The sequence below is a fragment of the Capricornis sumatraensis genome, chromosome 1 (genome assembly GCF_032405125.1).
Source record: "Capricornis sumatraensis isolate serow.1 chromosome 1, serow.2, whole genome shotgun sequence".
In the NCBI taxonomy this organism is placed as follows: domain Eukaryota; kingdom Metazoa; phylum Chordata; class Mammalia; order Artiodactyla; family Bovidae; genus Capricornis; species Capricornis sumatraensis.
In genome coordinates, this window is record NC_091069.1 from 32141102 (window position 1) to 32155749 (window position 14648).

General features: G+C 37.2%; 1 protein-coding gene across 1 annotated transcript in view; it reads left to right on the forward strand.

The window, feature by feature from the left end:
* NCOA1 (nuclear receptor coactivator 1) overlaps positions 1-14648 on the forward strand; it is a 106981-nt gene that overhangs the window by 25751 nt on the left and 66582 nt on the right. Inside the window, exons 5-8 of the mRNA XM_068983236.1 lie at positions 5077-5254; positions 7143-7322; positions 8588-8683; positions 13151-13291. Coding sequence (XP_068839337.1) covers positions 5077-5254; positions 7143-7322; positions 8588-8683; positions 13151-13291 — 595 coding nt within the window. The remainder of the gene's footprint in view (positions 1-5076; positions 5255-7142; positions 7323-8587; positions 8684-13150; positions 13292-14648) is intronic.

Sequence of the window (14648 nt, forward strand, 5' to 3'; positions counted from 1 at the left end):
GCATGTCCATCAGAAAGTTCCTCGTCATTTCAAAATATAACATTCCTACAGCTAAATTTATAATCGATCCCCTCATCTCCTATTTTTTAAAAAAAAAGTCAAAAAATTTAAAACTTGTTTTCCCCCCTTGAGTCCCTTTTGTCTAGGAAAGGCACCTATCTACCAGAACCCTGAAGTCATTAATGAAGGATCACCCCCTGTGCTTGTTTCCATCTGCTGGAGGTCCCCAGATGCTGTTTGTTCTGCATCTGTAGATTTCTCTTCTGTCACTTCCACTGCCATTGCCGTGATCCAGGCTTGCATTTGACCTGGAGTATCACAATAGCATTGCAGTTTGTCTGCCTACTTCCAGTCCACATGCCACACCCACTGCCAGAAGGATCTTTGTTAAAGCAGATCATGCCACTCTCCTGCTTAAAAACACTACTTTCAAAATAATCCCCATGGCTTTTTTTTGGGAGGGGGTAGGTAATGGTGCTTTACTTTGAAGTTTTTTAAAAAAATAACATTGTTAAGTATAACACAAATATGAAAGTGTGTACAAGGTGATTTTTTTTTAACCTCTGAGCTGTTTCCTCTGTTTGAATGTTCTTTCCACCCCTTGTCCCCCCGAGTTATTGCTCTGTGTCCTTCAGGCCTCAGCTCAGGTGTCATTGAGCCTCCTCCCAGGAAACTTTACCCACAACAGCCATTCCTTTGCCCATTTGGGATCTGTGCGTAACCTTTGTGAACGCCTCTGTTGTACTACACTGTGACTATGTGTACTTGTCTTTTTCCCTCAGAGACTATAAAATTGTTGAGAATGTGTGTTTTATTCCCAGAACTTTGTCCAGTGACTGACACTTAGTGATACTCAGGGAAGCTTGTGTAATCATTTAAAGCGAGGGCTCTGAGAAGCCCTGGCCAGTGCAAACCCTGCGTTGAGACCCAGGGTGGTCCTCTTCAAAGGCTGATATCCTGGGAAGAGAGAAAAACTCTTCCAACTGATGATGCTATACTGAATGGAGTGGCATTTGTTATCATCCCCTATGTGTAGCTCAGTGTCAGCCCAGCTGTGAGAACTTGGAGAAATAGGAAGATTCCTTCCCAGCAGCATACTTGGAAATTAATTATATGCACAACACATGAGGGAAACTTGTAGAATAAGAACAAATATTAGCAGGTTATATTTATTAGATACACTTTTAGATATTAAAAATGTTTATATATTCATAGGAATAGTTTCAAAGGATTCCTTGAAATGTTATGAATCTCTTGGGAATAGGATTTTGGCAGATCTTATACTATCCACTTAATTGTCATATTTTTAAAAATTTCAAGTATATATTTTATTTTAATTTAGAAGACAAACAAAAAAACCCACATATCCAGCCCAGGATAGGCTGTCTGCATCTCAGGAGAAGGTCAGCAGAACATCTCTGCAGCCATGGGGTAGCCTTTGTCAACCTGTTTTCCAAGCCAATCTTTTCTGGGGAAGCTCAAAAGAAACATGATGCCCCAGATTTCTTAGAGGAAATGATGAGTCCATGTAACCAAGGCCAAGCAGGGACCTGGTAAAAGTTCTGTATTCCCTGTAAGGCTGACCAACTGCATATTCCAGAGGCCAGCTACTAGAATAACTTCCCAGCTTGGCAGTAAGGTCAGGTGCAGTCAATGGGAGAGCCTGGAGAAGTCCCAGAAAGTGTGAAAACAGGAGCCTGCAGGGACTACAGACCTATTGCAAGGAAGGAGAACTTTTAAGTCCTTTGGGTTTCACAAATGCCTTAAAATAATTGCACTGTGTAGTCCAGGTGAATCTCTCTGGACCTTGCTAGTGCTTCAGGTTTATCTGCACACCACCCCTGTGTCCACGACTGGCCAGTCTGCAGAGTGGGCAGAGGTGACCCCAAGAGTGGGTCTCGGTCTCTTCCAGCCCTGCTGCAGACAAAGGGTAATAACTTCCAGACCTAGAGACAGATACAGAGAGTGAGAAAAGCAAGGGAGAAGCTGACTGACTGAAGTTAGACAGGGTTGCTAGGGAGGCAGTGTCCTAGAAGGATACCCTGAAAGCTAGATAGAAAAATAAGGTGGTAACTTGGAAGCTGGGTAGTATGTCCCTTGGAAATGGTTCACCATGAAATAGCCAAGTTTTTCTTACTTGCCTGCTTTGTATATCAGTCCTGTTTCTTGCTCTGAGATACTTTGTTGTACCTGTGCATGCGTGTGTGCTCAGTCGTGTCCGATTCTTTTGACCTCTTGGACCATAGGCCGCCAGGCTCCTCTCTCCATGGAATTTTTCAGGCAAGAATTCTGGAGTGGGTTGGTGTTTCCTCCTCCAGGGGATCTTTCTTCGATCGCTTTGACCCAGGTATCGAACCCGCATCTTCTGCCCTGCCTACATTGGCAGGCAGGTTCTTTATCACTGTGCCTCCTGTGAAGCCCAAACTGTTTTTTTATTAAACTCTTTTAAGAGGCCCCTGGGTGTTCTTTGGAAGGAATGATGCTAAAGCTGAAACTCCAGTACTTTGGCCACCTGATGGAAAGAGTTGACTCATTGGAAAAGACTCTGATCCTAGGAGGGATTGGGGACAGGAGGAGAAGGGGACGACAGAGGATGAGATGGCTGGATGGCATCACTGACTCAATGGACATGAGTTTGAGTGAACTCCGGGAGTTGGTGATGGACAGGGAGGCCTGGCGTGCTGCGGTTCATGGGGTCGCAAAGAGTCAGACATGAGTGAGTAACTGAACTGAACTGAAGAGGGCCGAAAGGAAAAAAAAGAAGTTAAATTATATTTACACTGATTCAGTTAATAGCTATGAACATTTAAAAATATCTTTTAGATCTTCTAAGAAAATGATATATGTTTGTATTTCAGTTATCCCTATTTTCACATAAACTTTAAGAAAAAATACATATATTTGATCACCTGTTATGATATACTCTGATCTAATCTATAGCTACTCTGACTTTAAGAAAACAGTTGGATATGAGAGTGGCTTCTTGTGCTCATCTAAATCCAAACTAGATTAGTGAAAAGTTTGTCTAGTGTTGAGGTTTTTAGATTATTAATCACATCCCTTTCCTCTTGGCATTATGAACTAAGTGAAAAATAGTCACACAGTCAGGTGGAGTAAAAATAGTTTTATTTCTTTTTGTTCTTGTTAAAGAAGATATTAGCAGTATTCTTCATGAGAACAGTGCTGTGCTTCATTATTTTTTAAAATCTTGATTGAATACTTTGGAAGGCATTGATTTTAAGATGCAGTTTCAAGTTCAGTTTATTTGAATATTTGGCTTAAATAATCACCTGAAAATTCAAGACACCTCATAAAAATGAGATAGATATAAGTGAAAAAATGTATCATTGGATGAGTTTCTGAGTCACGTTACTCATTTTGAAATGCTGCCTACCAATTATGTAAGTTTTTCTTCAGATTTCTTCTTCTTCTTTTTTTTTTTTGGCCACACTGTGCAGCTTGAGGCATCTTCATGGAGGCTTGAACCCAGGCCCCAGCAGTGAAAGTGCTGAGTCTTAACCACTGGACTGGCAAGGAATTCCTTAAATTCCATTTTTTAAAAAATCTCAAATAGTGATTCTCCAAATTAATCAAAGGTGTTGCATTTTCCTTTTTTAAGAAATGGGTTTTTAAAGCCCACCAAACCTGGAAGACTTCTGAGCAGTGAAAAGGTTTTGTTTCCAAATGTTTAAACTGAGAAGATAATTTTTATAAGTGATTTACATCATTTTCAGCAACAAAATGATAACTGTGGTAACATTTCAAAACATCATTTTCATATACTGACTCTATAATGTCTCTTTTTGAAAGCAGTTTATTTTCATTGTTAAAATTTCATCTTTACCCTGAAGGAACAAAATTAAGTGTGTATATTATTTGGAAAATACCTGCTGGGTAGGGTATTATCATTACCACACATCATCATAGAAAAGGTCAGCAAACTTGGGACACTTACCTTTTTTAAAAAAATAAAAATGAGTAGCTCATCAACATTGTTAGACAGCTTTGTTAAGTCCTTTTTTACAAGTAGCCAGCAAATCATGTGTAATACCAAGGGTGGTTACGTCTTGTTACAAAATTCTGTAAATGTTCTGCTTTTTAAAGGACTTGTTTTTGATGCTTTTCTACATTCTATACCAAGTAAACTGCAACGCTGCAATAAACAGAAGGATTATAAATAAGGTATCACTGTCATCTTCTCCATTCTGGATCCTCTCTCAGATTCTGGTATGGACTGAGTGAGGCACCAGGGTGTCGATATATTAATAAAGCTTAATTTCTTCCTTATGTTTTAGGTTTTACTATAAATAGAGATTCTGACTTTTTTGCCGCACCTCTGTGGATATTACGCTCCCCTTGGGCATATACATCTTCTTTTGGAGCTCCTGGGCTCCATCTCTGTGCATAGAAAGCCCTCTGTGACTTGGCTCCTGTCCACCTCTCCAGACTCACTGCTTGTCTTGTGCCATGTGCTCCAGCAGCTCCAAACTGCTTTTCAGTTCCCTTATGTGCCATGCTCTCTCCTCTGCCTAGAGTGTTCTTCCCTCATTCCTCTTTCCCTCCGCCGCTGTGCCTTTTATAACTCAGATCAGCGCCTGTAAGGAGCCTTTCTCTGCCTCCCACCTTGACCCCAAATAAGCATCCTTCTTTATACTCACAGAATAGTCTGTGTTTGTCTTTCATACTGTATTTCTCACTGGCATTTTATTAGGCTTATGTCTCTCCACTGTACCACAAGTTCCTTGAGGGTAGACACCAGGTCTTAACCCACAGTTTAGAGATGTTTATGACTGAATGGGTCAGTTGCTTACTTCACATTACTGCCATAAAATTTCTTTCTAAGGAAGAAGTTTGACATATTCATTCATGCCTACATGAAACATAAGTGTACAGTCTGTTTTAAAATCCTGTTCCCCCCACAGACAACATGCAATATTAAATCTTCTATTTAATACCCTTTTTTTTTTAACTTGACACATATTTCCACTCTCTTTTTCAATAGAGAAACATATTTGAGTATTTTTCTTGTCTCTTTTAGCCTCATAACCTCTTAATCCTTTTTTTTTTTCTTTACAGGCTTTGGATGGGTTTTTCTTTGTTGTGAACTGTGAAGGGAGGATTGTATTTGTGTCAGAAAATGTGACCAGCTACTTGGGTTACAATCAGGAGGAATTAATGAATACCAGTGTCTACAGCATACTGCATGTGGGTGATCATGCAGAATTTGTGAAGAATCTGCTACCAAAATCACTAGGTAAAAGGAATGTGTTTTTTTAAAAGAATATGAGCTCTCTGTAGCTTCCCCTCAGTAAAGTATAATTATTATTATGTTTATAATATATGGTATTCTATGTCATACATATTTTAAATATTTTAAAATTTAATTTCAGCCTGAGATTAAATATGAAGGAGGAACATCATCAAATAGCTGATAGAGAACATTCCTTTTATCCTCTTCTTCTAGATTTTGCCATAATTCTGTGACAGAGTTAGGAAGCAGAACAGTTAGTCGTCTTACCACAAGAAGCTTCTGCTTGGAATTCCTTTTGTTTTGAATTTTAATTATGTCTAAGGAAGAGACAAATGTATGTAATTTATCCTACCACCTTGCTTAGAGAAAAGAAAAAAGGAAGGAGGGAGGAAAGAATAGTGTTCATATTACATACTTACTAAAATGAACATTTTTTGATGTAAGCGGTTTCAACTCACGAGTTCCAAGCATGGTTGAAGTTCCATCCAATGGTTGGATGGGCTGTTCACTGCCAGAGGAGGCTAGCTGAGAGGATAGATAGGGCTGACTTCCAGCCTGTGTTCTCTTCACTAAGCCATGTACCTGCTCCTTAACCTGTAGGCACTCCAGAAGTTGGGAGGAGAGTCTTGGCTAGAAATCCTGTATAACTAATCAAACATGAAAATAAAATGTTATTCATAGCTCTTTATTTCCTATGTTGTTCACTTGATGAAATGGAAGTGTTATTTCTTCTTTGAAAAAATACTATGTGTTTACTGGGAGCCTGAAACGATTATTACTATTAAAATTGCTAGTTTCAAGGGGTTATTAGGGGGTCTTAATGTGGAGTGTGAGTGACTTGAGAGATAATATAGTGGATTCCTTTATTTTAAAGAGGAGGCAAAGATTAAGTTATTAACCCAAACCTCACAACTAGTTCAAAGAACCAAGACTCCTTACTCCAGTATAGGTTTGTTTCCATGATATCCTCTAACTGTTGTAGAGTGATGAGATAATAAAAAAGAAGGAGATTCAACAGCAAAGCTATGGTAAGAAAACTGTTGGGAATGGTGAGAGAACAGCCTGAAAAACCCTGTCTCTCACCATGGCTTGAATATAATATTATAACTGAAAAGTAGTGACTCGCTACACAGTGATTCTCACTTGACATGTGTAAATATCTGCTGTACAATGGAATTCAGTTTTCTTACACTGAATCCAGTAGCATTTCTGTTTTAGCAATCATTTTAATGAAGTAAAATGATTATCTGCTATATTTAAGGCATTGTAGCATGCAGATTGTGCAAATAAAATAAAGAGCAAGAAAAAAATGATTTAAAAAACCAAGGTTGGTCTCTTGTCTATTCTAAATATTTTTTTTGAGTGACAGCCTTATTTGAAAAACTTTGATTCCTCCAACCAGAAGGAGGAACATACAACATACTCTCAAGCCATCCCTTAAGCATCCATGCCTTCCAGGTTAAAATTCTCGCTTAGTAACAGACCTATGATTGTCAATCTTTTTTTTTTCCCCCCAATGCCAGAGTATAGCAGGAAGCAAGTGGAAAAGCTTATTAACTAACTGCTATAAAATTCTGAGCAAAAAAGCAAGAAGCTATTAATTTTTAATTTTGTCTTTGTCTGTTAACGAATTAGGGTATTTGTAAGGCCTTATCTTTGAGGGTGGAAATACTATACAGTTTCTTGCAAGTTTTACATTTCTCTAATTGGTAAAAGGATTGAATTTGCAAAGGAAGGTAAGTCTCTTTGCCTCAGGATAGTGTTAGATCTGAAGGGGTCTTTTAATCTGAGTATCTAATTAAGCAGATGAGTAAAGGTGTGTCATTTGTATCTTCAGAGTTTGTACCTTTTCATCTCCTTCACAGGCGTATAATCAATTTTTCTTTCACAGTGAATGGAGTTCCTTGGCCTCAAGAAGCAGCACGCCGTAACAGCCATACCTTTAACTGCAGGATGCTAATTCACCGTCCAGATGAGCCTGGCCCCGAGAACCAGGAAGCTTGCCAGCGGTATGAAGTGATGCAGTGTTTCACTGTGTCACAGCCGAAATCAATTCAGGAGGATGGAGAAGGTAAAACAGAGGGTGGTTTTAAGGTGTTCGATCGCTTTTCCCGTGGTTTTAGAAACAGAGAGGAAATTGATTATAAACTGCCTTCTTCAGATGATATTTTTGGTTGCTATATTATATATCTTAGTGGCTCTTCAATTTGCTGTATATTTCTTAATACTTAAGAAAAAAATTGTTAACATCTAGAACTACCCTCCTTTAAAATACCCCCAAATTCTCAGTTGTAGCTGACATTCCCACTAAAATGTCACATTCAAACCAACTTGCTGCCTAGAAATAAGAGCTGTAACTCGCTGCTGCCAGTTGGAAATACACCAGATGCAGCAGGCTGTTGAACAGCTCTGATTTTTAGAAAGTTTCAAGCTTAGCGTGTACGGAACACTGGAGAATAGAGCTAGCACTTTTGAGGCCATACAAGGTAATTTATAAGGAGAAAGCTTATGAGCAGATGAAAACACAGCTGAAGCTCTAATAGGAATAGGGTATGAACATGGTATTAGTTAAATACGTTTCAGTGGATGAGTTTTCCATGCACACTGAAACTGAACTAAGTTAAGAACACCACAAATTGGTGGAGTAAGGAACAGGCAAGGAAGCTGTGGAGGTCAGTCAGATGCAAAAAGGCTTGTCTGTAGTGGGTCCTACCTGGTAAAGGGTTAAACAGTCAGCTGGGAACTTTTTACAGAATATACATGTAGGCCTGTCTCATGTTTAGCTGTGTGATGCTGTGTGCAGCCTCTCACAAAAATGGAAATGGGACATTCAAAAAAATTTCAGGTCCTAAGAACATAAATGTCTTCTGTCAAGGGCAAAATAATGCCTCTTCAGAAACAGTTAAATGTTCTTTTTTCATATGATAGTTTGTGATCTGCTTAGTGGTTATAGGAATAATCTTTGTAGCCATTAATGAGTATAGGAAATTATGAACCTATATTTTAAAAACCACTCTGTTGCTTAAATCTAGCCAAAACTACTTCTTCAAACTGTTATCCGCCAAGTACTTGAGATTCTTCGATCTCTTCTAGTTTATGTAAGAATATTCAGTGGGAAAGGATAATTGATTCCAACTAGACCTCTTTCTGGAGCTGTTAGTGTTTGGTTGCGAGCAATTTTAATTCTGATATTATACTGTTAGATCAGAGTCACTCCAATATTGTGTCAGATCTTACAACATGTATTGTTTTTACAAAAACCGTTAATGGCAGGTAGTAGATGTGAACCACTTTCTGTCCTCTTTTCCTTCAATTTCCTCTTCTTGTTTTGAGCAGATTTCCAGTCATGTTTGATTTGTATTGCACGGCGATTACCTCGGCCTCCAGCTATTACGGGTGTAGAATCCTTTATGACCAAGCAAGATACTACAGGTACTAGCTGCAAAGTTCAGGATGTTCTTTCAGCATTAATGAATGTGACTGTCCCCTTAAAACTAATTGTGTTCCTCTCTTCTCTGCTGTTCAGCTGCTGTTCACTAGTCCTCTACAGAAAACATTTCAGATGTGGTCTTGATATTGTGCATTTTAGCTACTGTCAATATTGTTACGGGAGGGTGCTGGAGAGGAAATTATTTTATAGTTATTCACATATCTCTGTTTGTTGATTATAAATTATTTCTTCAAATTCATGAAAAGAAATTGGCAGTGTTAATATATTTGCTTACAAATAGATACAAAAGGGTGGTTTTAGTATTGTGCATAAATGTATCTATTTCATTTTTCCTTTATTCTTTTCCTTTAAATGGATTCAGCACATACTGATCAAATGCCTGAAAGTGCCTGTCATATGTATGATTGCTCTGGGTATACATGGTTGAGCAAAAAGCAATGATATGATTACAGATTTGTACTTTTTTGATGGAAAAGATGTAAGTGGTATAAGAGAAGCTAATAGGGAGGTCCTGTTTTAAAAATCAGCTGGTTAACAGAAAGCATGTCAAGCTGATACCACACAATTAAGCCCCAAAGGATGCCAACTGTGCCAAGTAAGAGTGTTGGAAGGGTGGGTGCATTGAGGAAGGGTGCAGAATGAGTGCTCCTGATTGAGGAAACAGAGCTGCAGAAAGTTCTAACACAGAGACGTCTGTTAGAATTAAAAGGAGGATAGGAGGCAGCCACAAAGTGAGTGAGTGCCTGAAAATAAGCCCTTCTTTTTAAAGACCTACTTCAGATTTGATTTTCACCAAAACCAAATTGTTAACTATTGTTTAATATAAAGAATTTCTCATATGTTGTTTAATATGTTTTTTTTTTTAAGATTTCTTTGGCTATGCCTCGTGGCGTGCTCAGGATCTTAGTTCCCCCACCCGTGATCAGGCCTGCACCCCCTGCAGCGGAAGCATGGCGCCTTAACCACCAGACCACCAGGGAATTCCCCTATATTGTTTAATCCTGTCTTCACTTTGTCAGTTAGGTTTTCATCAGTGAGAACTGTATATCACTCACCACTCTAGTTTTAAAAGAGAGATAGATACTATAGACTTATAGCAGACCAAGATTTTAAAAATCATTTCTACTAAATTTTATTCTTTGTTAGCATTTACTTTTTTACTTTACCATTGTTTATAACATCCTCTTACAATATTTATTACTGTTTTAGCCCCATAAATCTTTGTTGTATGCTTTATTCTTGGGTGTTAAAGATAAACTCCCAACTGCTCTTACTAAAGAGTAGTAGGTGGGGATACATTGGCACAGACAATTGAATACAGCAAAGAGAATGTCTGGGAGCTTAGATATACAGCATCTAAGTGTAGTAACGATCAATTTGCATACCTTTCCTTTCCCTTTTTGAATCTAGCATGTATTTGTTACTTTCTACCAGTGAACAACACTGGAAAAATTTAATAAACCCTTATTGAAAAACCAAAAATATTATTGCATGAAGGAAAAATAGGGTCTGTTAAAAAAATGTAGCTGATCTTTTGTGTCAGTAAAACCAAAGAGGGCTTGGGAGATAGAATAAAAACTTGTTGGAAAGGGGTGATGGTTAGTCCACAGAATAAATGTGGAAGACAGGGGAGGCCTAAAAATTATGAGGATAATTTAGGAACAATATAGTTCAGCTTTTCTTCAATTGTATTTCCATAAACTGAATCCTAAATTAGATTGTTTTAAAAAAAGACTGTATTTTTCTATAGGAACAATGATACAACTGGTAGTTTTGTTTCTGACCAAGGACCCAGCATTAAAATCTTAATATGCCTGATTTTAGAATAAATTTGTAAAAATTAAAAAGCTCTGAATCATGGAGTAATCATAAATCTAGAGGGAACCTCAGAGATTATAGAATCCAGCCTGCCCATTTTACACATTAGGGAATGGTGACTTTTCCCAAACCAGGCAACTAATTACTGAGAACAGGTATCTTTAGGCCCTAAAATAGGATTCTTTCTTTATATTGTGTTTTCTTCCACCAATGCACTATTAAAAGGGCATTACCATACTGTACACAGTTACCACACAAAAAATACCAGAGAAAATATAAAGTATAAAGAAAATATAAAGATGCCAAAATAATATGAAGTATTCTTAAAATATAAAGTTGGCATTATATCATGGGATTGAGTTAGATAAACAATCATAAACTAGTTATAAAAAGTATCAGATATTTAATTCCTTAAATTTTAGCAGTACTTCCAACTCTACATGAAGTGGTTCTTGTCCCTTAAAAAGTTTTCTCCCTGGAAATGTTGAACGGTGGTTTGGTTGGTTTGTTAGTTAAACTTTGCTCTAGCAAGTATTCTAAGTCAGCCTATTTATGATTCCCTCCTAAGATACTCATCACATTACTCATCATTTGTTGCCATTGCTGCTGCTGAGTCGCTTCAGTCGTGTCTGACTCTGTGCGACCCCATAGATGACCTCCCACCAGGCTCCCCTGTCCCTGGGATTCTCTAGGCAAGAACACTGGATTGGGTTGCCATTTCCTTTGCCAATGCATGAAAGTGAAAAGTGAAAGTGAAGTCTCTCAGTCGTGTCCGACTCTTAGCGACCCCATGGACTTGCAGCCTACCAGGCTCCTCCGTCCATGGGATTTTCCAGGCAAGAGTACTGGAGTGGGGTGCCATTGCCTTCTCCATTGCCATTATTGATAATTTAATTACTTTCTACCCTCCATTTCTACAATTACAGACTTCATTGCTCTCATGTGGCCTAATACTGAACTTGAACACATAAGCACACACACACAGGCCTCCCTTTGTCACTGCATATGAGGAGTATTATTGCATTTGAGGATGATATAACAGTGGATTCTCTGCTATAACCAGTTCTTAGTCCCTTATGTGATGAGACAAAAATTGAATAACTGAAACTGTTAGGAAATCCAAAATTATCTATAGTTTCAATCAGCCTTCACCAGGCTGTCCCCAAACTGTTCTAAAATAACAAGAATTCTCTCATTTAAATTTTGATTTATTTTCTTTCTACATTTATGCCAAGACTTGGGTGACAACCTGATCTGAACTTGGGTATATTGGATTCTAGACTCTACTTTATAGAGGTCTAATAAAGATTTTATTTCTAAAGAAACCAAGATAAATATGTAAAGAAGGGATTAGTTAAAGAGGCACAAACAGTACAATAGATTTGAGTTGATTGTGTGAAAAAAAGTAAGATGAAGAAAAGACAACCAGGTGTTCACAGAAGAGGAAACTTGAGAGGTGAATAAACATGAAAAATATTCAACCTTATTAATCAGGGAAATACAAAAGTTAGACCATAACCATAAACCAAGCGGTGGAGAGGATGTTGGATTAACTCTTATAAAAGTTTCTGGGAGACAGTTTAATATAAAATTGAACATTCATGTAACCTATGACTCAACAGTTCTATTCCTACTTATGTACCTCATGCACTATGGAAAATGTGAAAGATATTCATAGCAGTATTGATTGTAATGACAAAAAACTGGAAACAGCCTAGATTGACAGGAAAATATAAAGACAGAGGGATGTGACAAGCGTGGAGTACACACTTAGTGGAATGGTATTGATGATCTTGGTAATATTCAAGCTCTGAAATTGGATGAGGCTTTGTAGGTCTCACTTTAATAATCTAACACACATACACATATATGTATATATCTCCCCTATATTATCTTATATGAATACAAGATTTATAGAAAATAAAACTGATCTGAAAAATCACCAACTGGATTAAATGGCCCCCAATTAAGAAATAATTTGCCTGAATTCTTCCATAATCATTCAGGAAACTTATTTAAATGTGATAACAGTATCAAATCAGCACTAAATTTTATAAAGCATATGTTCTGTTTGCAGATAGCCTAGCAGATCTTAATGTTCTCACTTATCTTTTTCTGATTTAACTTTTTTTTGCCTTCAGTCTTTACTCTTAAGTGCAATATTGTTTACAACTCAAGAGGAGGTAGAAAAGGAAAGACTTGCTTACTTTCTCATAGTCTCTTCACTTAATTACTGGAAATTAATTTAAACCAAAATAATATAGTTCATCTCTGCCTCTCCATCCACAGTAAGTCATTAGTATATAGATAGCAGGATCCAAAGAGCAACCCAGAAAAGTTTGACCTACATTAGTATCCATAGCTTTGGGTCTTTATGGTATGACTTTAATACTTGATTGGTATTGAATTTTGTGATGTGATACAACACACTCCAAGGCCAAAACAATTTTGTATTTTCATGTCACTGATATACTGTTACTATATATAATAAAAATTAATAGTGCTTTTTAGTGCTTTTGTCCATTAAGCAGTTGAGAGGCAGCAGAATATTTTTAGATGCATGTTAGTCTTGAAATGTGAATGACATATCTGGAGGCTATCATACATGTAAGCTTTCATTCTTTGTATAGGTAAAATCATCTCTATTGATACTAGTTCCCTGAGAGCTGCTGGCAGAACTGGCTGGGAAGATTTAGTGAGAAAGTGCATTTATGCTTTTTTCCAACCTCAAGGCAGAGAGCCATCTTATGCCAGACAACTATTTCAAGAAGGTAAGGTTTTTTTTTTTCCTCTCAGCTATTTTCATTAACCTTGCTCTTTATTAATATGGAATAACATATATATAATCTATGGGTTGATAAATATTTTCTTATCAACTATTGCATTTAGTTTTTATAATAATCAGTTTTAGGAAAGGAAGAAATGGGTAAGCAAAGTAATTCATGAGTAGATACTGAATTTTGGGATGCACATTTTAAAGAACAGGGTATCATGTGGTGGTCACTCATTCATTCATTCATTCATTCATTCAGCAGACATGTATCAAGTTCTTCACATACGTAGAACACTATGTAAGGTGCCAGGGATTCAAGGATGACAAAGCAGGGTTTTGGCTTCCAGGAGCTCAAAATCGATTGTAATGGGAGGATATATGACTGTTTTAAAGATCTATGTGGCCTGGGCCATAATAATAAAGATAAAACCAAAGAAGAAAAAAATTAATTCTGACTTGAGAATCAGGGATGGCTTTAGAGAGGAAGTGCTATTTTTGTCAGCGTTTTAGAAGATCACTCCAAGCAGAACAAGCATGTCAAAGGGCTTTTGGATAGTACAGATCTATATCATGTATGTAGATCTGTGCTTCATGACCATTACAGTACCAGTATCTCCTGACTCACATGGGAGTTTCAAGTTAAAATTATGTCATATGAAATTATTAATTAATAATTAAACAACTGCTATGTCATAGTAAATGACACAAGCATATTCCCATATTCCCACCCTTAAGGAACTTAACAGTATTTTAGGAAAAATAGGAAAAATTAGCTGAGAGTTAAGGCCAGAAAATTTATAAAGATTCAAAGATAAGGAGTTTTGATACATTTAAAAATATTGTCATGAAATTATGGGAGCCTAATATACCTTTCCCATTGTAATTTATTCTCTAATCTCTAAGTAAACAATTTCTCTGGGAAGAAACTCTTTGTATGGCTACTCCTGAAAAACAATTTTAAAAATATTTTTCATTATTCTATCACTTTTCTTAATTTTAACATTTTCCTGTTACATTAGGTTTCCTCAGTTTACAAATGATTTTTCATTCTTTACGTTTTAGGTCAGCTGCTTCCTAATGGTATGTGAAGGAAGCAGCTTGATTTTTTTTTTTCCGGAAAGCCATCTGTATGAATCTCACTAGTCTGTCTACTTCTGGAACAGCTTTGTACAGACTAACGGTTCTTCAGTGGGCCTCTTACTTTTACCATCCCTAAAGATGGTGTTTCAATGGATATAACCAAGAAGTTCCCCAGGCAATCCTGATGTACAGTCAAGTTTGCAAACAATTGCAGAAAGCAACTATTGCCATCCAATAGTTTGCATCTGTTGCAAACTTTGTGACTCCCTATATCT